We start from the raw sequence: 21861 nt of genomic DNA, 5'->3' as shown, positions 1-21861 counted from the left end.
ATATCCCGAACAGAGTAGTCATTATGACTGACGGAGAGCCCTATGGTGTTCTAACCAGGATGATATCCCGAACAGAGTAGTTATGATGACTGACGGAGAGCCCTATGGTGTTCTAACCAGGATGATATCCCGAACAGAGTAGTTATTATGACTGACGGAGAGCCCCATTTTACAGGATATCTTCATCTTCCAAAAACTCCAGGGCCGAATTTCATGGAGCTGCTCAAGCACAAAAAGTAGCCAATAACAACAAAGTTGTGCTTACTATAATAATCAGCCAAAATACCTGGTCACGTGTACAGTTTGTGACTGGTATCCTGATCATTATTGCTAAGCAGTGATTTCCCAAAAAATATTTTCTGCTAAAGCAGCTCTATGAAATTGGGCACCGATTGGGAACCATTGCTATTCATATTTTGGAGAGTAATGGCTAATGGGGTATTTATTGGTTGAACTAGACTACCAACCATTTGCAGAAGCTGCTGACAAATTGTTTCAAAATAACACCAATCTAAGGAACAAAATTAACCGTGGTCTTTATTTGACTTTTTAAACACATTGATATTTTGTTGAGTAACACAGCTCCTTTGTCCTACAAAACTATTAGGACAATATTTAATTAAAGAATCGGTCAAGAAATCTGTGCTCTAATGAATGAAGCATCATAAATCTGACAATCAAATTCCAAGACTTCAGCCATAGATCCTATGTGTTGTCCAAACGTTGACCACGGAAGTGGATTTAGGTGATGCTGACAGCAAAGTGAACAGTTTTGAAAGCTGACTGCTAAGCAGTTTAAAACTGCTTAAAAGCAATTACTTAGCAGTTACTAAGCAGTAACTAAGCTTACATGCTTTTAGCATTTTTAACTGCTTCAAAGCTGAAAAGCATGATGAAGTTTGCATGATGAACAAACTAGTCTTCAATTTTACATCCCTCCACGTCTTTCCTGAATGTTTCAACATGTCTAAGTTCACACACCATGAAGGGAAGGCAAACTCAACAATGTTTATTTCAGGTGAACGAGTCCCCATCTGGGTCAAAGTTCAAAAGGTCAGGGTCAATCTTCCAATCAGTGATTAGCGTTCCCATTGTAGGCCTTGGCTCAGGCAGTCTTTGGTGCAACTCCATTAGGGCAGTCTGGCAGGCACTACGCCATTTTTCAATCAGTACTTCAAGATCTGAAAGGTTGTTCTGCAGGGAAAGACGAAAAAAGAAAAAAAAGTCTGAATATTTTTGTATATATTCTTTTCTGAATATTTTCACACACAAAAATTCTTTCTGAATATCTTCATTAATTATCTTAATTGTTAATTAACTATATAAATTGCTGTTTCTTCGTTGGTAGCTTAAATAAAAAATATTTGTGCCTGTTGTTAATGATTATTTTGTTTTTGTGACTTTTCAGTTTTAACAAATAGAATAAAATTAATATGGTTTTTACCCCTTTAGGATTCCTATATACAGCACACGAACATGTAAGTAGACTCAACAAAGTGTCGACTACTTAATGCTTATTATAGGCAGATCAAACAAACAAAGATCCCAAACCCTACTCAGAACAATGGAGTCCTAGAAATTCACAGTTCCTGTTATCCCCCAAAAATTGCATTAACGCAACTTATTCTTTAGATTTGCCTTAAAAGATTTTCTTTCCCAACCTTTGACCTCTGTGGTGGACCATGGTTCAAATCACACCCAGACCAGAGCCTTGCATGTGGATTTGGATTTCAAACCTGATTGAATGTTTTTTTCCCCCATCTGTGTTTTCCTCCCACACCCAAAACCAACATTTATTCTTAATTTGGGCCTACAGTGCTTGTGGCTTGTTCCTTAATTTTATACTACCAGGGTGTAAAAGCCATTATAAAAACCCAATACCTTTGTTCTATACATCTTGACCATCTTGAGTTTCCGCAAAGTCTCAGTGTGGATGGCTACCTGCCTCTGCAATGACTTCCAATCAGGCTGGTGTTCTTCTGTGGGAATGTCCATTCTATTTGTCTAGAAAAAGCCAAAGCAACCCAAAACAAAGTCAGTTAACTCCTATCAGTTAATAGCTATCAAAGCCTAGACAAGCAAGATAGATTAAAGAATTAGAGTTTTTTAATTTGTTTTTCTGAAGTACATCGCCTAACATTACACTGCCAAACACAAACAGCCACTTGAAGATGAGGGCTACACTAAATAGCTGATTCATGTTGCCACCTACTCCTGGGGCTGAAACATGGTTACCCCCTTATCATTATGTAGGCGCAGTATGGATTAATATAATCCACTAGCACTAGAACCTGTTCGTGGAGCACAATGCACTTCCTTCACGCAAACCTGCCTTGCTCAAGGGCACAAGTGTCATGACCAGGATTCGAACCCAGTCTTTGCTGATGACAACACCAGAGCTGAGGTTCGGGTCGGGGGACTTGACCGCTTGGCCATGACATGCGCGACATTCTCCCAACGACTATCAGAGCATACTAAAGAAAACCAGTAAATCACTGGAATACTGCACTCCTCTTTATAAAAATGTTGTCTTAGTTTGACACTGATAGTCGTAACTCGATCATTCTGGCCAGCAGTAGATCTGGAGCTTGATTGAGTCATACATATTGACATGGCATTTCCGAGCTTTCAATCATGCTCATGACTAGCCCACTTATTTTTGTTGCTCCTGTTTAACCCCACTTTCAAGTCGATTTATACACAACTTTTCCCGCAGTGATGTTAGTAAACAAGATCTGTAGCCCACATTTTCAACCTTTGACATTGGATGCACAAAAGGTCAACAAACTAGTTATGTAACAACACTATATCACTATTGAATGACCAAGCAAATTCTAACCCTGTTATGTGCACGTGCACACACCCACCTTACAGTGTAAGTTACACAAGACTTACCAGTTTAGAGCCAGGATAAATTTGTTACCCAATAGCTACATTTTTGACGTCATCCAAAAGTCCTTACTCTATGCATAAACAAATCAGTGCAAGACTCACAAAAATGTTGATTCATTTGTAAGAATGGATCCATATCCGGAACCAGTTTTAAGAGCATGCGGTAACTCGCGGGGTCTCCGGTATGGATGAAACTAAAACCATTATTGGAGGTAATACAGTATTTGATAATGGCATATCTACAAAAATAACGAAAATGTGTTTTATTTGTTGTTAAATATATTTATTAATAACATATCATAAGATGCTACATACAATACAAATTGAACAACCTTACGTCAACAACATTTTGTCAACATTCCTGTATTATAGTTATCGAACCCCGGCCCCCTGTATAAAAAATCGGCTGTTCCAATTTGGTCACGTGATCCGTTTTTGGTAACATCCTTTAAAAACATGGCCGCCGTTTTGGCAAAACGTGGAGTGGGGAAAATCTGCGGAGCTTAAATTTCTGGGAGGCTGTTTATCCCTCGAAATTATGTTGACACCTAGAAATATCCATTCACCAAGGATAACTGAAAGTGTGCCATTAATCCCAGAATATGATTTTGAGGCGTTTCGCCGACGAGTCATGGACAAAGACAGTGAAGAACACACCAATGCTATCGCAAACCCTCATCACCTTGCAGCCAAGTTGGAGCACGGTGCAGAAGAGTACGAATCGTACGACTATGAAAGTTTACCGGAGACCACCACGCTCACGACCCATCTGATGGCCGGTGCTATTGCTGGGATCATGGAGCATTGTGTTATGTATCCAGTGGATTGTGTCAAAGTGAGTTCACAGGTTCAAGCAAAGGTTTTTGGAAGGAGAATCGAGTTTGTGTGAAACTGAATGCTGGCAGTAGTGGCAGCAGGGTTGAATGAAGGAAGGAAAACCCACTTTCCGGATCCTTGTGACCGACCTTGCCCTTCCTTCCACTCACTCCAATCAATGTTTCCCATAACAGGGTCGGTGTCATTTGTCGTAGTTTGATTTGACTTATTATTTAATTTTATAAAAACGACTTCACATTATAAACAAACACAAAAAGTATGGAGGAAGGAATCGCCACTACTCATTATGAAACTTAACTTTCAAATAGAATAAGGTTAAGAAAGTAATCTGTTTTTTTACAAAGATTACTTTTTTGTTTGGTCAACACGAGTGAAAAGGGGGCGGTTGGTTATCTGGGCAATTAAACCACAGAAGTTATAATTACTAATCAACACCTACTTGTACTTGTTCACAGTAACATGTGCCAATCTTGTTCAAGAAGGGGGACATATTTTTGTAGTAACATGTATTGTGTTGCGCAACACACTTGATCACTTTTACCTGTATGAAAGCTGAGCTGTATGATGCCATTTTCACTATTGGTGAGTTTACAGAAAGGATAGTTTTGTAAACGTTTGTTATCTGGGCAAATATTTTGGATCTGAAGGTATACACACTACGACTACGTTCAACATTTCTTAGAATTTTCAGCCAGGGTAGTCAAGATTTGGTCCACACAACTATTTAAACACTTATACAGAGTGTTTATGGCGAGTAATGACAATCTTTTCTTGAGAATTGTTATTTGTTTTAGTCAGTTCAGCACTAGCTATTTGTACACAAATGAAGTCCAGCTGAGACAACAACTAATCAGGGTTTGTCTGTTGAGGAATCCTCCATGGTTCTACCATGGAGTTAGACTGACCAGCAGGGCCAGACTAGCTTGTCATTTCACAAGTCAGTTACAGAATAGCTGAAATGTCATAAAAGCCTACATCAAGTATTCCATGCATATTATGCACGCACATATAGGACAACCCTTACTCAACAAATGTCCATACTTTTTTTTAATTGCCAAATATCATAGCTGAGAAAGCTTTTTTATAAATCAAATTATGCAATTTTTGTTTGCAGGGTCCCTCCCTACCTCTAATGTAAGTTTCAATTCCAACAGTGCGCGTCCCGGAGGTGCCGGGGAGAAGTATGCAGTGAACAGTTTAAATCTTTTTCTTTCATTCCTTTAAGCTTTTTGAATCCATTTTGATGATCAATGTAAAAGTTGTATAATGACAGTTGAAAAGAGGACAATGCGTTGTTCATTACGTTGGTATTTTCTGACTCTAAAGTGTGTACCGTTTGGTTTCGCTGGACTGATTTTCCTGTCTGGAGATAATCTTTTCACAGGGATAGATTTTTGTTGTGTTTTTTTCTTCAAAATTTTCATTTTTATGGTGATATTTAGACATTCAAGGTTATATTTGTATTACCAAATGGAGACAGTTAGCCAAACATGTGAGAACTTTTCTTCACACTCAATCGAATGGTTCTTTATAGCAATTTTTGGCTATTATCAACTGTGCAGTGGCGTAACCAAAAACGAGGCGTGTCCCCTCAAATCAGAACCTTCGCCCCAATCCCTCTCACCATGAAATTAAATCAAAAATGCACAAATGAATAGTTTGATTATCGTCAATAGCCCTCCCCCTTTCAGATTGAAAGATTTGCTCCCAACTCCCGCCCAAAATGTAAATATCCAGTAACTCCACCCAATCATGAAAGAAAAACAAGCCAAATACTTTTAAAAAAATCTAGTATGAGGTTAGATTTGAGAGTCTACATGTTGGTGTAGGCCTGAGGATGCTCCATTAGAAGTTTACAATTTCCTCATAGGGTGCCCTTTACCATAGGGTGCCCTTTAACATGCCTTGATGCCCTTGCCCCATCTCTCCTGTAGTTGGCTGGCTTAATTCTGAAAAGAGCCAACTTGTTTGTTCCTCTCAAAGAGATGATGATGAGTTTTGTAATCAAAGTTCTGTGACCCAGCTTTGGAGGCCTGGGGCTAGGAGGCTGTTGTGTAAACACATGCTGCTTCTGGCGTCCATGCGTCCAGTGAAGCGCAATGAATCATTCATATGATGTCTTTTTATAAAAATGTACAAAAAATAATCCCATGATTTATACTATTTTTATGTACACCCATAAACTTTGATGAATGTAATCGTTGAATTTTCAATGAGAAGTGATCGCATTAGTTGCATTTGTGAACAAACAAAGTGCATGCAAAGAAATACTAACCAAAGCTTGCTTATGATACTGGTATCCATGACCTTCGGCCTTGATATTAAAGTTGACTCAATTAGGGGATGAGAAAGTGTTCTTTACCCCTCCTTCCCCAAAATTTCAGGATTAAACTGTAACGATTGACAGTTACTTAAAGACAGTGGTCACTGTCTGTAATTACTCAAAATAATTATTAGCATAAAACCTTACTTAGAAGCGAGTAATGGGGAGAGGTACATGTAAGAGGTTGATTGTGAGAAATGGCTCCCTCTGAAGTGACGTAGTTTTCTAGAAAGAAGTAACTTTCCACAATTTGATTTTGAGACCTCAGATTTAGAATTTGAGGTCTCGAAATCAAGCATCTAAAAGCACACAACTGCGTGTGACAAGGGTATTTTTTTCTTTCTTTATTTTCTCGCAACTTCGACGACCAATTAAGCTCCAATTTTCACAGGGTTGTTATTTTAATCATATATATGTTGAGATACACCAAGTGAGAAGACTCAGTCTTTAAAAAATTACCAATAGTGGCCAGTGTCTTTAAAGAATCATTTAAAACCATTAGGATGGGAAGCAAGCTACAATTTTTTTTTTTTCAGACTTTTATTGGAAACATTAATAATTGTTGGTGGAAATAAATATAACCAAGGAAATTACATGAATGTGAAATGTAGTGAGAACTAGATTTGTCTACAGGGAACTCGGTAGTAATTCCATTTTAACACTTGTCTTTCTGTCCTTGCATCGAGTTAATTGTTACTGGTAGTAAAACTGATGTTTGAAGAAGTGTTTTGTGTTACGCTGAATATTAATGAGGGTTGCCTTGTGAACAGCTGCTTCGTGTACTCTTGTATCGCAATTTTGTTTCAATTGGCTTAACAAGGATTTTATACAGTAGTCTGACATAACACTAACAGTCTCCCGTCTTCATCTGCTTCAAAGCAGAATATTGCTTTTACACGCTTCTGCAAAGCAAAAATGAGCGGGACACTAGTCACAGTTGACGAGTTGACTCAGCAGTTAATTTCATGTTACACAATGATCCTGTTGAATGGTATCAATGGTATCTATATATTTGGAGTAGTTCTCAATGAACAATCAATGTGTGAAAATTTCCTCAAGGTTGCCACAGTTTGTAGAAAATATCAAACAGATTGTCAGCCCATTTTACCTGTTATTGTACAATAACAACAAGTGTGTGTGGGAAATATTTCACAGGGAAAAATTACTAAAAGTGAAGTTTGTAACACAGGCCTGGGACTTCAGGATTTTGTTGGGTTAGATATATTTTTATTGGTCAGTTTCCTTATGTGAAGTAATTAAAATGTATGTCCAATGCTAGTTTCGTGATATTAGGGTCATTCCGTGTCAATTCAACAGTACTTGCTTTTAACCTTTGATCGTCACAGATTTATATGAAATTCGCTGTGCCGATTGGACTCCCTGAGAAACGCCCAAATCCCAAATTTTATGCAATTCGGTTCATTGCAGACAGTCTGTAAATAATTATGAATTTATTTACAGTGCTTTGATCAGAGTAGACTTCAGCTTAATATGTTTGAATGCTTTTGTGTCAGTAAGATTTCAGAATTTTGTTTCATGTCTATTACATTAACCTGACATGTACATTATTTCTATGCGCATGCATGAACTTTATAATTTACAGTGTACATGAAGGCCTTCATGTTCATGTACTGCAGTTAGCAGTACATGTACGCACTTGTGTACCTGTAGTGTACAGTTTAATATATACATGTGTAGCACCCTTGTCCATTTTATTGTACCAGCTACAATGACACCCCTTTTTTAGACCAATGGATATTTGTATACATTACATCCTTGTTAACGAAAGTGCGTTGATAACAAATTTGTCAAGTCACTGTCCTTGTGCCCACTGACCACTGGTTCCCACCTTCTGTAAACACGGATAGACTTCATTCAAGTAGCCTAATAGTAATACCTAATTTATAATTTATTTAAGCAACGCTGTGTGGTTTGGGATACTCATTGTATTGTACAGTGTATGTCACAACCTTGCAAATCATTGTCAGGCGTGGGATTTTTTTCTATTGAGAGAGTGTGGCCATTATTATTTTGCAGCGGGCACTTCTATTTGAAAATCTTTTAGTCTATGGGTCACTTTACAAGGTGCACAAAGGCCAAGCCCAGGGCAACAGAGGCAATTGCCTCCATGTAATTCCATGCCTCTATTGTAACTGCAGCCATAGAAAAGAACATTGAACAACATGTACCAATATGCAAAAACTGGCCAAGTTATTACATTGTAAATAAGGTATTTGGCCCAGATCTTTTACAACTTAAATTCTGACATTTACAGGCCTGGAGTTACTTGGAGGCCACAACCTTCATCGCCCCTGCTATTGGCCTTAGTGCCCTTTCAAAGGATCCCTAATAGAATTTTGTACATTGTACATCGTTCTTTATTATGACTTTTTTTGATATTTTAGCAGCGTTCTCCCCTTAACACTGGTGTGCTGGTCAAATGGCAGTTAAAACTACCGAGGACCAGTCAAAATTATCTCCAGCTGGTCCGGCTGGCTACCTGTTTACTGTTGAAAAGCACACTACACGTAGTTAAGAAAGAGGACAGACTAGTGAAATGGCAAGTGAACTGGTACCATTGAAAACGTTGCATCTGATAATATTTGATATGATTATATGTCATGTATTTGTTGCTATCATAGTTTGTGTACATTACAACAATAGGGGCACACATGTTGTGCTTAGTAATAGTACACATATCGTAAGGGGTGCGATACATATTTCATGTGTGGATTGTAACGCAGCGATCACCTCTGCTGGGTGATTTGAAGAGCCTCCAAAACAAACATGTGGTCTCAACTTGAATGAATGCAGATATTGATCGCATTGAGTGGAAGACAAGGTCAAAGGTCTTAGTATAGATAATTTGCTTGATAACTGCACTCTGTTGCTGTAACGCAGTATATCCATTCATTAAGTTTACCTGCACAAATAAGTTGCTAGTGTACATAGTTTCTCAAGATAAATAGGTTCAATTTTTATACCCGTTTTTTTAGGGCAAGGCCACTTTGGCCTTGGAGCCATTTTTAGCCATAGTGTCTTAAATGCACACCATGTTTTATATATCATACAAAATATGTAAATTTATGTATAAATAGAAAACTTGGACACCTACGTGTATTTTTTAAATTTCCAAGAAATTTTGACACCCTAAAATTACCTAATCCTGGCTAAAACCTTGCTTGGAGCGGTCCAAATTGGAGGGCAGCTAGGGCAGATGAAAGGGCACCAAGGCACTGTATTATTAGCAAATTACCTGGAAAGGTTTTCCATTCAAGAGGCGTTTCCTTTCTTTAAGTTTTCATTCCATTCACAAACAGCTGTTACAGAACGACTACTCAATCTCATGAGGGCGCTAACAACAACAGCGCCCTCTCTCGATGGATCGTGTTTGACTGGTCTCTTGTTAAAGCGGATCATTAGATGTTCAGGGTATGGTTTGTGTGCAGTGTTTGGTTCTTATTGAAAGTTGTCAAAACTAGTTCCCTCGGCTTCGCACTGGGGACTAGTTTTCCTCGACCTCGCACAGTGAACTAGTTGGTCAATTTTAAAAACCTTTGGGAGACAACATAGTCTGTTCACCTTCAAATCATTTTGTTATTCCGATTTACCAAGAACAAATTGTCAACACTTGTGACCATTTTAATGGTCACAAGTGTTGACAAGTATTTAAAAATATATAAAAGGAGCTGTTTTAGTCACTCTTCTTTCATTCCTTGGACTACACAGGGGCTTAATTTGAGCTTCTCTGGGGTTTATCCTGACATTACACAGGGGCTTAATTTGAGCTACTGAAGGCTCAGATTGAGCTCATCCCTTCTGGGATTCAACCGCCTACCCTAAATTTTATAATGCAAAAACAAAATTTAATTGCCTGACATTTCGACCCCCGCAGAAACACAGCGCATCAAACAGATATAGTAACAGAAACAGTCAAATGGAAAGAAATAAAAGAGAGAGAGGCAACTACCTGCATGTGCACTGTGTAAGATTCAAATCCTAGAAAATAATTTAAATTAATTTGATTTTCTCCAATTGTAATCCCAATCCACAGACAAGAATGCAGACGATTCGACCGTCTCCAGATGCAAGCTATAAGAATGTTTTTAACGGCCTAACAACAATAATTCGCAGAGAAGGACCCTTCGGCATGGTACGAGGACTTAACGCAGTTGCGTGTGGTGCCGGACCAGCCCATGCTCTGTACTTTGCTAGTTATGAAAAGTTAAAGCAGATGCTGAGTGCCAGACCGGGACAGAACCCTCTAGCGAACGGTATGTGTGTGATGATAAGAAAACCATTCCAATCAAAGGACTGGTTTGTGTCTATGGTTTGTTCAGTGTATTGTATGATTGACTACCATTGCTTCATGTATATTGTTACAAGTTTTGTCACTCTACTGGTCATTGTGCCGCTTAAAATGTTCTAACAGAAATTTATGTTTGCCTTCATTGAGCTGCCCTTTACTGTAAAGAAAACCTGTATCACTGTATGACCCAATTCCATGGCTCTGCTTATCTCCGAGTTCCGCAAACACGCTTACCGTTCTCTGCTTGCTGTGAAAGAGCTGGATTTTTGCGCTAGCTGTGTATGCGAAGAATGCCTAGTATTGTGGAGTACACATGTGCACAAGCATTGCTTTCTAGAAGAGTGGCCCTAAACCTCCTTACTTGAAAATGCCAAATTAAAAATGACTTTCATATTTATATAGTTCACTGGCCGAGCTCAATACTTTGTGTTAATACTGTGTTCTTCAGTACATATAACGCTGGGTAAACATTGGTGGTATTTGGTAGTCAATACAATATAAGGCTCTGTGCCAGCTTTCCAGTGTATATTTGTAAATGTTATGTAATGGTATGTTATGAATTTACTTATATTTACAACATTTTGGTTGATGAAGGTGGGGTACTTAGTTATAAGGGGAACTCTGGTTGTTGAAGCAAAAGTCACTTGGCACCCCAAACTCCAAGGTTACACAAATGTGTACAGATTACTTTTCTATATAAGTCCATCTGCTTCACACCATCAAGCAATTACATGTGTTCGTCCTCCCAATGCTAACATCTTGTGTTAAACTTTTGTTCGATAACGTTGCATTTTTATCTTTTGAAAGATGCTGAGAGATGGTAAGTAATAATATCAAGCAATCCAGTTAGCCACGCTTTCACGACAAATCAACCCAAACTGTCTTATTTGAAACTCATTGAGCTCATCTAACAGATATTAAGCGAGTTGCGTTTGAATGATGTCTGGTGCAGTGACTTGATAAGTAAGAAGTGACGACTTAAGTTTGAATTATTCACACGAGAGACAGTTGCTACAATTGCGGAATGATATTACATACACTACATATACATCTGTTGCTAAGGAGCTACCAAGACCCAATACATACAAATTCTGAGAACAAGAACAATTTATTCAGTCGAGGCTTACACATTTTCAAAGTCGACTTTCCAAACTTTTGTTTTGGTTGAAACTAGTGTTGTAACTATTACCTGAAACCTTAAACTAACATCAAAGTATAATTTATAATTGGAGCCAATTTCAACCCTGCCTTTACATAGTCCGGCAATTGGGCTGCTGTAGTTGGCCGAAGACATTGCTAGGCTACTCCCTCAATGTTCCACTGTCCACCAGGGCCCAATTTCATTAAGTCTATAGGCACACAAAGTAATGCTTAACAAAATACAGATTACAAGCCAAAATCACATTTAAGTTTACATTGTTGTGACTGGTGTCCCACTCAAACTTTGCTTAGTGCAGAAATTTTTCGAGCAGTATTTTCTGCTAAATAGCTTAATGAATTTGGGTCAATGTCCCTCCCTCCCCCCCCCCCCCCCAACTCACTAATGTCTGTTCCCTCATGATGAGGGCCTGGAGTACGGGATACTGTTTTGATCTCTCTCTGTCTTTCAGCCTGTGCGGGGAGTATCGCTACTTTACTACATGATGCAGCGATGAATCCTGTTGAAGGTATGTTAAGTACTTCACTTCGGATTATTTTACAACTCTGTCAGAAATCTGGCTTGGAACACGATGTCTTGTGGAGTTCCTCCGCGGTAAAGATAACTTGACACGCAAGTGTTTGCACTAGAGAGTTAAGACTTGTCTTATCTCTTAACTCGTCCTAACTTAGGACTAGCCGTATGTTTTTAAGATCTCCTAGTAGTCATAACTCTTTGTGAAATCGATCCCAGATGCGAGGTGTGTTATCTTGGCCGAGCAGTTTAGTTCATCAGACCAAAGCTATGGTGTTGTCAGTAGCAGAGTGTGGATTTGAGTCCAGGTCATGACACGTGTGCCCTCTGTACATTCTGCTGTACCTGTCAGGCTCCTAGTTGATGATGGCCACACCTTCATAAATCCTTGCAGACTTTTTGTGAGCAGTTTTTCCTTCTGCTAAACACCTGTTGAAATTGAGTCCAGGTTTAAGTTTTGAGTTGGATGGTTTCAGCCATGCCAACCATTCGGATATGATCTACATGTAACATTCAAATCATATACATGGCTTATGAATTAGAAGTAACATGTTTGACTAATGCTATGCCACTATTTTTCCCCCTCTCTCTGTCTATGGTATATTCATTCCTGTTGCTGTTCACTTTGCTTCGATGGTCATCACATGGACTAATGCCAAAACAACACTCCTATCATCTTGGTTCAATCAGTGATCAAGCAGCGCATGCAGATGTTCAAAAGCCCTTATAAGAACGTTACCGAATGTATCAGGACTATACTAAGAACTGAGGGCATGCATGCTTTCTACCGGAGCTACACCACACAGCTCACCATGAACATACCCTTCCAGAGCATCCACTTTGTCACCTACGAGCTCGGCCAGGAGTTTCTGAACCCGGGCCGGCAGTACCACCCCACCAGTCACATGTTCTCCGGGGCGGTGTCCGGCGCCGTAGCCGCGGCCGTCACCACGCCGCTGGATGTTTGCAAGACGCTGCTCAACACACAAGAGAAGAACGTCCTGGCCCTAGGAGCCCAACAGACTGAAATTAAAGGCATGGTTAACGCCTTCAGAACGGTGTACCAGATGAGTGGGGTCAGGGGTTACTTCAAGGGCCTCCAGGCGAGGATCATCTTTCAGATGCCCGCCACTGCTCTATCCTGGTCAGTCTACGAGTTCTTCAAGTATTTTATCACGTTGCGGAAGGCACAGTCGTCGTCATGATTTGGGGAGAGAGAGAAAAAGCGCACAAATAATCACATGTCTCAATGTAATATAATGATATTTTTAAAAACATAGAAGACACATAAGTAAAACCAAGGTATTACATTTGCATTTGTCAATTAAAGACAGCTTAGAGTTTGTAATTTAATATACTGTTGCCAGTTATCTGGAAGTATGTTTCCATCTTATAGAAAACAAAACCGGGTTTGTTTGTAATCAAGTTCATACTGTGGTTTGTTTGTTTGTTTGATTTTTTCTCTTTTAAAGAAAAGTAAGAAACCACACATGAACTCTTACAATATACATAAAAAAGGTATAACAGGTGAGAACGCGATTCCTGTTAATGGCTTTGTTACAATTTTGTTTAGTTGAAGACAAAATGGTGGTTTCAAAGATTTCATACTGCACATTTCAATTTGAATCATCGTGATGCAGTTACGGACAAAGGTTACAGTGTTCATCCCCGAAAGTTTGAAACTGAGAAACGTTTTTGTCAGATAATTTTGTCAGATCATGTATTGCAGTAATGGATTATGCTCCCTGTGCCGATGTTCGGCAACATCTAATATAGGCTACCCCCTTTGAAATGAAATTTTCACAGGTGTTTTTTTTTTTTAAAGCAGATGGTTACAAACACCAAATGTATACTTTGCCTTTAACTGACTGTGTTGATGAATCTGACAAAGAAGATATAAGTGACTGTGAATAACCTACTCCACTAGTTTTCATTGGTTTGGCGTTCCGAGACTTGTGGTTTAATGCGAAGGACTCAAGTTTCTGATCTCCAAGTCATTGGATTATTGATTTGACTCCCATTCAATTTGTCCTTGAATAAGGCACTAAAACTTACTTCTCATCAAGTTTCTGACGTCCCAGTAATTGGACTGTTGGTTAGTCCTGAATTTTGTCCTCATATAAGGCACAAAAATATCACGTCAAGTTTTTGATGTCAGACTGTTTGTTAGAGTCTCAGTCAATTTTTTCCCCTCGAGTAAGAATCCCAGTCAATTTTTCTCCTTGAGTAAGACAATAAAACCTTGCTTCTCATCTCACAGGAGTCAAATGGATACCTGTGAAGGTTGACAGTTGTTGTGATTGATACAGTTTTTTTCCCATACTCTTCAGGAGTTAACAGAGTTTCATGGATACGTTTTTACCCGATGAAGGTGGCTAGTAATTAATCTTTTGGTGTGCAAGAGCAAATAAATGCTAGTAGTTATTAGTAGTATGTTTGACGCAACCTATAAACCACATAAGACCTGTTAGATCTAAGAAATTTTCAGTTCAGTTCAATAGAACACTTTATTTCTACATTTGCACAAGGAGGCATCATCCTAAAAGCCTGTTACATCAATACAAAACAAAACAGGATAAACAGCACTAAATTGTAGAATTAAAAAATGTTACAGAAAATAAATGTACAAAAGTTAAACAAAGTAGAAACCATTATGGCATTGGCTATCAAATCATAAGCTAATCATACTGGTTACCTTCTTTGAGTGTCTTTTTTTATTTAGTAGATGCAACATCCACAGGGTGGTTTTTGTATATATTTTTCTCTTCAAGATCAAGTAGTTTTCATAATTTTGCCTGCCGTGGTCAAAACATATTCTCTTATCTCAAGAGAATGGATTCAAGTTGTGTCTGACTTGACTCGGACCATAGCAGGAAGCATTTTTCGCCATTGAGAAAATAGTGTGGACCCATCATATAATACAGGTCAAGCTTACAGCTTCGTGTTGCAGCCAATCTGTGGACATTTCTGTGTTGGTTTCACAAAGCAATCTTGTTCTTTAGCACTGGTAAAAACCTTGTGTAGACGTGTGTTAAAGTTCACATTGTGTTTCCAAAACTTTACCTTCTGGAGACCTCTTTTGTTCGTAGGTCCACACTTTGTATAATGCTTACCCAACAGTTAGGGATTCGATGGTGGCCAGCATAGTGTGTGTTATTAAATCTTGTCTAATTCTGAGATATAGCTCTATGACACGGACATGTTTTCTGTGGTGTTTGAAAAGAGCTGAGTTGACAGTACTTCATCAGTGGGGGAAAAGACGGAAAGTAGTTATTCATAACCCTCAATTCAAGAATTACATCATTCGTGCAAACTACCGTTTCTACTTTTGTTGTTTTAAAAAAGCACTTCACGCCAGATGACCTGTATTCATGCCATTTTTTTCTGGGCTGACTAAAGGCAGACCGTTTCAGGCCTTGGACTTCACTCTTGAAGGGGCAGAGCAATTTCCCTCTGGTAATGGGCACTTTTACGAGAAAAATGTATTGGAACCTTGCTGAGTGCCTGTACGCCATTGCGGTGGGTGCTCTGGGTTATTTGGAACCTTGCTGAGTGCCTGTACGCCATTGCGGTGGGTGCTCTGGGTTATTTGGAACCTTGCTGAGTGCCTGTACGCCATTTTGGTGGGTGCTCTGGGTTATTTGGAACCTTGCTGAGTGCCTGTACGCCATTGCGGTGGGTGCTCTGGGTTATTTGGAACCTTGCTGAGTGCCTGTACGCCATTGCGGTGGGTGCTCTGGGTTATTTGGAACCTTGCTGAGTGCCTGTACGCCATTGCGGTGGGTGCTCTGGGTTATTTCGAGGCCTGAAGATGATTTTGATCGGACATCTTTGGGGTGCCCTCACTTTTTTGGCCGACAACCACATGTCTGATGGACATTTCCACCGTGACTTTAAATTTTGTATCCTGCATGGCCACATGCTATGCTTCATTTCACACAGTAGTCAGTAATATTAATTTTACACAATATTTTTGTAACAGGTCATGAATTTAAACTTTTGTTTGAATACACACTTTACTTTTTTGAGGCCTTCATGTGTATTTTTGTTTAGTTTCAGAGTGAATAGAAAGCAATAAGAAAAGTACAACATGCAGATTAGGGGGAAAAGAAAAATAATCTGCGGCCATAATTGTTATATATTTTTTAACACCCAAAGATTTTGTATTAATTCTCTATAAATTTAAAACTAGTAGTGTCTCTTACATTTGATAATTTTTCATTGTGACATCATTTCTTTTCGTGCGGTAAGCACTGAAGCAGCGCTATGAAATAGAAAGTGCGCAGTAAGCACAAAATCGGCCGCTTAGCAGCGCTGTTAAATTGGGCCCAGGTTACAAAGCAGGAAGTGAAAAAAATATTGCTATCAAATTAGCTGTATCTTCTGATAAAGCAGTTGTGCTACCCAAAACAACATGAAAGAAACAAACAAGTTGAAATGTTTGACCAACACAGTTATACATTTTGTGACTCGCAGTGGTATTCATTATTCGGAAACGAGGGGATGGTCTTACAACTGAGCCATCTTGCCCTAATGTTGGGGGCCTCCATTATTTTTCAATATCTTTGTTCTTAATGCCTGTCAATATCAGAAACTAATTTAAATCCCATCTGTCTGCCGAGGTCATGTTTGTAACAAGATTTAAGGACAATTGGAAAGTGAAATGAAAAAAAAGAGAGACAAGTCACAAATTTTAACCTTACTTTCCTCAGAAACCTCATTAGAAGTAGGGGGAAAAACATGATTAAAGTTGGCAAGGCCGTCTTGGTTGATTACAACTGAAATTTGTATGGTTTTACAGTTAAGTAATGTAAGTAGGCTGTTAAAGACACATGACACTATTGTTAGTTTTTATGCTGCAGAATTTATGGTTTGTGGTGTTGTGCAAATAGTATACATGTAAATAGTATACTTACATGAAACAAGCTGCCCTTGAACAATGATTGGCTTAAATATCAAGATTAGGGGAAAGAAGAAAAATATCTGTGGCCATATCTGTTGTATATTTTTTAACACCCAAAGATATTGTATTAATTCTCTATAAATTTAAAACTAGTGTCGCTTACATTTTATAATTTTAAAATTTTGTTTCTGGTAGGCACATCTGAAAGCACATTAAAGTAGTAGTAGGTCGAGAATGAACTAAAGGTTGTAGGTCAACTAACAACCCCCCCCCCTCACCTCATTCTGCAGTTGGCGCTTGCCCAATGTGTATTTGCGAAAAGGTTTATTTCTAAGTGTATAATTCAGTAGGCATTTTTTTACAAGGTAAATTTATGGGGGGTTTTTTCTGTTTCATTTTATTATTTGTTAGTTTTTATGCTGCAGAAATTGTGGTGTTGTGCAAATAGTTTACATGGAAATAGTATACTTTCATGAAACAAACTGCCCTTGAACATTGATTGGCTTAAATATCAAATTTATGATTGAAGACAAAGTTTATGAAACAGTGATTATCGTTGTCAGGGTCCATATGTTGTTACATATGCAAGCCTTGTTTTAAGAGACTAGGTGATACACTATTTCTTCCCCTGTTCCTCAACTTGCTTTCAGTTAATAAAACAACAAATTAAAATTTGTATATTCAAAGATAGTTTGGGGATAGACTCAAGATTTAACTCACTCCGAACTAAAAGTGTCTGGTCAAAGGTTGTCTGAATTTCTTTGGCATCTTGATTGGAAATTGTGCATGTTTTTCACTATTTTCTCCTGACTGACAATTTCAGCCCAAATTTTCATAGGTTAGTTATTTCATGTGTATAGTTGAGCACACAAAACATAAACACTTCCCGCGACTATTTTGTCAGGTCTGACAATCCTGTATGATAAATTTATATATCAATGTTTTGTGAGAGGGAGCAAGGGATTGTTAAAAAAAAAATTGTTTAATAAAAGTAAAAAGAAATCATCTGCTGAGTAACTTCAAATATAAAACTTGGCTTATTGAATGACTTTTTGTTGTTTCCTAAGCATGAAAAGTTAACAATACAATGTACAAACATTGAACTTTGGTTTATTTCATTTCTTTTGGGCCATTTATTTGTTTGTGTGTTAATAAATAAAGTATAATTTTTCCCTTTTTTGTTCTTTCTTTTTATAGTAAACCTGTACATTTATTCGGATACTGTACAATATTTCAAATTAGGCTGTGAAAGATTTTACTATATTTTGCTTCAAAGTTGTGATATCTTTACAATATCTGTATTAATCTTTATTAGTGAGATCTATAATGTATACAAATTAAAAACAACTGCATGTGTGCAGCACTGGATAAGATGATACAAAAAATAAGATTTATTGTCATTATTGTGTCATCAATGCAATATAAATTGTTTAGTTGCGGTTTGTTGTAATTGCTGTTAACTTGGTAATTTCCCCGAGTTAGTTTCCTGAGTTATGTGAGAGAAAAAAATCCACAAATACTTAATAGAGCTGCTTAAGCCAAATAAATTGTCCAAGTGCAAAACATTTGTGCTTAGCAGAAAGAGGTTACCAGCCATATCACCATCTTATGTACATAATTTGTGAAAGGTTCCCTACTTATTTGTAATTAACAGACATTTAATAAGCATTTTTTTGTGCTTAAGCAGCCCCATGAAATTGGACCAAGCATGGTTGTGTAAATAAGTCATCAGTATTCTCAAGTTCACTCTCCATTTGCTATGCGAGTAATTTAACCCAAATCTTCACCTATAAATTAATCTCCGCATTTATTTCAGCCAGCCTAACTAACTGTCTATATATCATATATCTATATATCTATATCATTATTTCATGAAATGCAAGATTCTTTCATCATTACAAGTACTGTGTTGTTTTGTACCGATTTCCTGTACTATCGTACAACCTTGACACAAAAAAAATGTATAAAACTGTCTTCTATTGAGCGAAACTCAAAATACTAAATTTTGTAAAACTGTCTTTAACTTTGAATCTTTTGGAAATATACAAAATAAGTGCTCAAAGAAGTGTTCAAGAAGTACTAGGGTTGGTTGTTCAGAAGCTTGAAATATAAAAACAGGTAGATCAGGAAGTCATCCATTGACCACGCTGGTTGTGCCCAAGCATTCAAACTTGACCATAGCGGCAGAGGGTAACCCCCCCCCCCCCCACCCCATATTCCTATACTTAAACACTCTTCTTTCCTCTAAATAATTGGGGAGTTCACCATGAAGGAGCACACCATGCCCCATATCAAGCTCTGCATGGTTATTCCAGTCCACATTGGCCTTCTTCGTCAGCCAATGCTAATCTCCTCCTAGCATGATATCCAGTAACTGATCAGCCTGCTCAATGGCGTCATCCACACCCTCGCACACGCCCATCCACTCTTTGGGTACCTCCTCTATCCCATAAAAGGCACCCGCTATCGCCCCGGCCATCGAAGCTATCGTATCCGTGTCTCCATCCAGGGAGATAGCATAGGTGATTGTCCTTTCCATGGCGTTTTCTAAGGGGATTCCATGCACTGGTTGAATGCACCTCAGGAATGAGTACACTGCGGAGGGTATAGACAAATGGGCAATGACCTCATTACCTGCAAGTTAGAATAAAACAGAAATTCTTGGTGTTAGTCATTTCTGGCTGGATAATAATATCGACCTGTAGAGGCAATTTCCAGAATATCAGATCCAGGCAGTCTCCAAGAAGAGAATCCTTTCACATTTGAATGTTCACATATTATTCTTGAGGATCGTAAGACATTATTTGAAAAATGACTCGTGTGCTACCAAAGTGGTCTTTTAGCATGATCAAACATTACCCCTGGTCACTGGGCCAGGATTTTGACGTTAACAGTGCGCAGGACAAACTCCTTAAAAAAAGAATCACAAGTTTCAAACTCCACTGATTTACCTAGCTCTTCCACAACGTCATCTGTGGTAGGATCTGTCTTCAGCATTTCCCTCATCCTTTTCAGTTTGTCACTGTATACACCATCAGACTCCACTCGACCCATGACCTTCAGTAAACTCTCCACAAAGCCATCAGGGTTGAAGGTCACGGGGTCGGCATGGAGAGCAAAGTTGACGGCACAGGCTTGGAGGACTGCACCATTGTAGCCTAGTTCATTGGAGTGAGTCAGCTTGGTGCTCTCTCTTGCTATCTGATAAAGGTGTTAGAACAGAATATCATCATCATGAACAACATGGTTCAAACAAAACACTGAACTAGCCAGTCAGGCAACTTGGAGTGAATTTTGACTGGTCCTCCTGAGTTTTAATTGACCTTTGGCCAGTGAGAGAGACTGCTAGTTTCAGCTGCAGGCCTGTATACTTTGTTTTTGAAAGGGCCAGAGCACCATGGCATTTTCTCCTTGGTAAAGGGCACCATATGAGGAAATTGTAAATTTCTACTGGGGCATTTCAAGGGCACCAAGGCATGACTAGAGGGCATGGAGGCAATTGCATTTGTTGCTTCCATGAAGTACCAGGCCTGCAGCTGTGACTGGTTGAATGCATAAATCTCAATGATTATGAGGTATCTTTAAGTGGCAAGGAGTTGCATCTCCATCAAGACATGCAGCCAACATACCTCAATCACTCTGTCCAGATTCTCAGCTGAGCATAGACCCACAGGAGCGATTCTCATGCCGCCCCCGTTGCCAAAGGAACCCTCTCCATTAAATTGGCTTTCCGCCGGTGAATAGATGTCCTTGACACGGAGGTCACCGAGGGCTGGGAGTATTTCTACAACGTTTCCGCCATATCCTCGAAACGGCTCATTCATATACTCCTCAGAGAACCTATGGAGTGGTACAAGAGAGAGAGAGGGGGGCGTTGTTAAGGGAAATATACATTGAAGTGGGCAATTCCATGTATACTTTAAGGCGTGTCATGGCTGAGCGCCCTAGGTCACCAGAACCAAGCTCTGGTGTTGACAGCAGCAGAGTGTGGGTTCCAAACCAGGTCATGACACGTGTGCCCTTGAGCAATGTACTTAACCAGAATTACTTTGTAAAAAGGTTGGGCAGGTCAATGAAGTGTAGCCCTCACCTTGAAGTGGCCATCCGGCCTTGTGAGTAGGGTGATATCTCGAAACATGTTTTAAAAACTAATTTCACAGAGCTGCTTTAACCCTTAGGAGACCATTAATTTGATGTATAATCGTGACAAATTGCCCAGGCATTGCCGACATTGTAATTTCTTGAATCAACTTTTGTCAGTAAATAATTACAAATTGGGATACCGGTAATGTATTAATGTACTAGTGGATCATTTCATATCCAGACATGACCTTTAAAGTATATTGATATCAATAGTTACCTCCGGGCCATATCTCGTGCGTCATATTTGCCCTTGCAGTGAATGAGAGAAGCAGCGACAGAACGTGCCATTGCTGTGTCATCGGTAAATGCAAATTTACGACCTAGATCACCAAGAAGAAAGAAAAATATTAAAGTTCCAGAAGAAATAAAATGTCAAAATGAGTACATGAGAAAGTTTGTAAATAAATGCTTGCATTTTTTCTTTAAAAAGGGTTACAAAATTACTCTCAAAAACTGTGTCGTCCTGATGGTTTAACTTTCAAGAAGAGTTTTGATTGACCTTTTTCCTTATCAATGTTTTTGCCAAGATTCTGCATGAACTTGACGACCTCTGACATCAAAGTACCCCCTTCAGGTAGTTGAGTGCCACACTCATAAGGGGCTCCAAGGCAGTCACCAGCAACTGCACCAACAAGGCTGCCACGGAAACGGCTCTTCAGTCTTGATGCAGCACTTGCCATCTTGTACCTTTCAATCTTAAACAAAATATTTATATAAACAAGAGCAATATTATTGTTATTACTACATTATTTCTTTTACCACTTTTCATAGTTGCGATGATC

General features: G+C 38.8%; 3 protein-coding genes across 5 annotated transcripts; 1 reads left to right on the top strand and 2 right to left on the bottom strand.

Moving 5' to 3' along the window:
* Positions 1-512: 512 nt before the first annotated feature.
* On the bottom strand, positions 513-3663 carry LOC117295042 (swi5-dependent recombination DNA repair protein 1 homolog). Of its 3 annotated transcripts, none has more exons than XM_033777608.1 (3): positions 3575-3663; positions 1882-2004; positions 513-1194 (listed from the first exon to the last, which is right to left on the bottom strand). In XM_033777608.1, the coding sequence occupies exons 2-3, from the start codon at positions 1993-1995 to the stop codon at positions 1015-1017; spliced, it is 294 nt and encodes a 97-aa protein (XP_033633499.1). In that variant the 5' UTR covers positions 1996-2004; positions 3575-3663; the 3' UTR covers positions 513-1014. The 3 variants fall into 3 exon arrangements, with proteins under 3 accessions (XP_033633499.1, XP_033633500.1, XP_033633501.1); XM_033777609.1 differs by having other exon boundaries at positions 3550-3623; XM_033777610.1 differs by lacking the exon at positions 3575-3663 and adding an exon at positions 2995-3074.
* Positions 3356-13263, top strand: LOC117295040 (mitoferrin-1-like). Its single transcript, XM_033777605.1, has 4 exons — positions 3356-3727; positions 10107-10326; positions 11972-12028; positions 12724-13263. Exons 1-4 carry the CDS (start codon positions 3431-3433, stop codon positions 13236-13238), a joined length of 1089 nt encoding a protein of 362 aa, XP_033633496.1. The 5' UTR covers positions 3356-3430; the 3' UTR covers positions 13239-13263.
* A 4847-nt stretch (positions 13264-18110) lies between these two features.
* LOC117295041 (ADP-ribose glycohydrolase ARH3-like) lies at positions 18111-21861 on the bottom strand. Its single transcript, XM_033777607.1, has 5 exons — positions 21579-21861; positions 21297-21399; positions 20566-20776; positions 19888-20137; positions 18111-19570 (listed from the first exon to the last, which is right to left on the bottom strand). Exons 1-5 carry the CDS (start codon positions 21757-21759, stop codon positions 19281-19283), a joined length of 1035 nt encoding a protein of 344 aa, XP_033633498.1. The 5' UTR covers positions 21760-21861; the 3' UTR covers positions 18111-19280.

Source organism: Asterias rubens, chromosome 9 (genome assembly GCF_902459465.1).
Source record: "Asterias rubens chromosome 9, eAstRub1.3, whole genome shotgun sequence".
Lineage (NCBI taxonomy): Eukaryota > Metazoa > Echinodermata > Asteroidea > Forcipulatida > Asteriidae > Asterias > Asterias rubens.
Note: the sequence above shows the minus strand (reverse complement) of the source record. Positions and strands in the feature narration are given on the sequence as shown.

Excerpts from the sequence above, each read along its gene's own strand:
- LOC117295042 (XM_033777608.1), bottom strand. The coding sequence starts at position 1,995 with ATGGACATTCCCACAGAAGAACACCAGCCTGATTGGAAGTCATTGCAG. Across the intron at positions 1,195-1,881 it reads TCAAGATGTATAGAACAAAG|AACAACCTTTCAGATCTTGA; the intron begins GTATTGGGTTTT and ends CTTTCCCTGCAG.
- LOC117295040 (XM_033777605.1), top strand. The coding sequence starts at position 3,431 with ATGTTGACACCTAGAAATATCCATTCACCAAGGATAACTGAAAGTGTG. Across the intron at positions 3,728-10,106 it reads ATCCAGTGGATTGTGTCAAA|ACAAGAATGCAGACGATTCG; the intron begins GTGAGTTCACAG and ends CCCAATCCACAG. Across the intron at positions 12,029-12,723 it reads AGCGATGAATCCTGTTGAAG|TGATCAAGCAGCGCATGCAG; the intron begins GTATGTTAAGTA and ends TGGTTCAATCAG.
- LOC117295041 (XM_033777607.1), bottom strand. The coding sequence starts at position 21,759 with ATGGCAAGTGCTGCATCAAGACTGAAGAGCCGTTTCCGTGGCAGCCTT. Across the intron at positions 21,400-21,578 it reads AAACATTGATAAGGAAAAAG|GTCGTAAATTTGCATTTACC; the intron begins GTCAATCAAAAC and ends TTGGTGATCTAG. Across the intron at positions 20,138-20,565 it reads ATCTGGACAGAGTGATTGAG|ATAGCAAGAGAGAGCACCAA; the intron begins GTATGTTGGCTG and ends CACCTTTATCAG.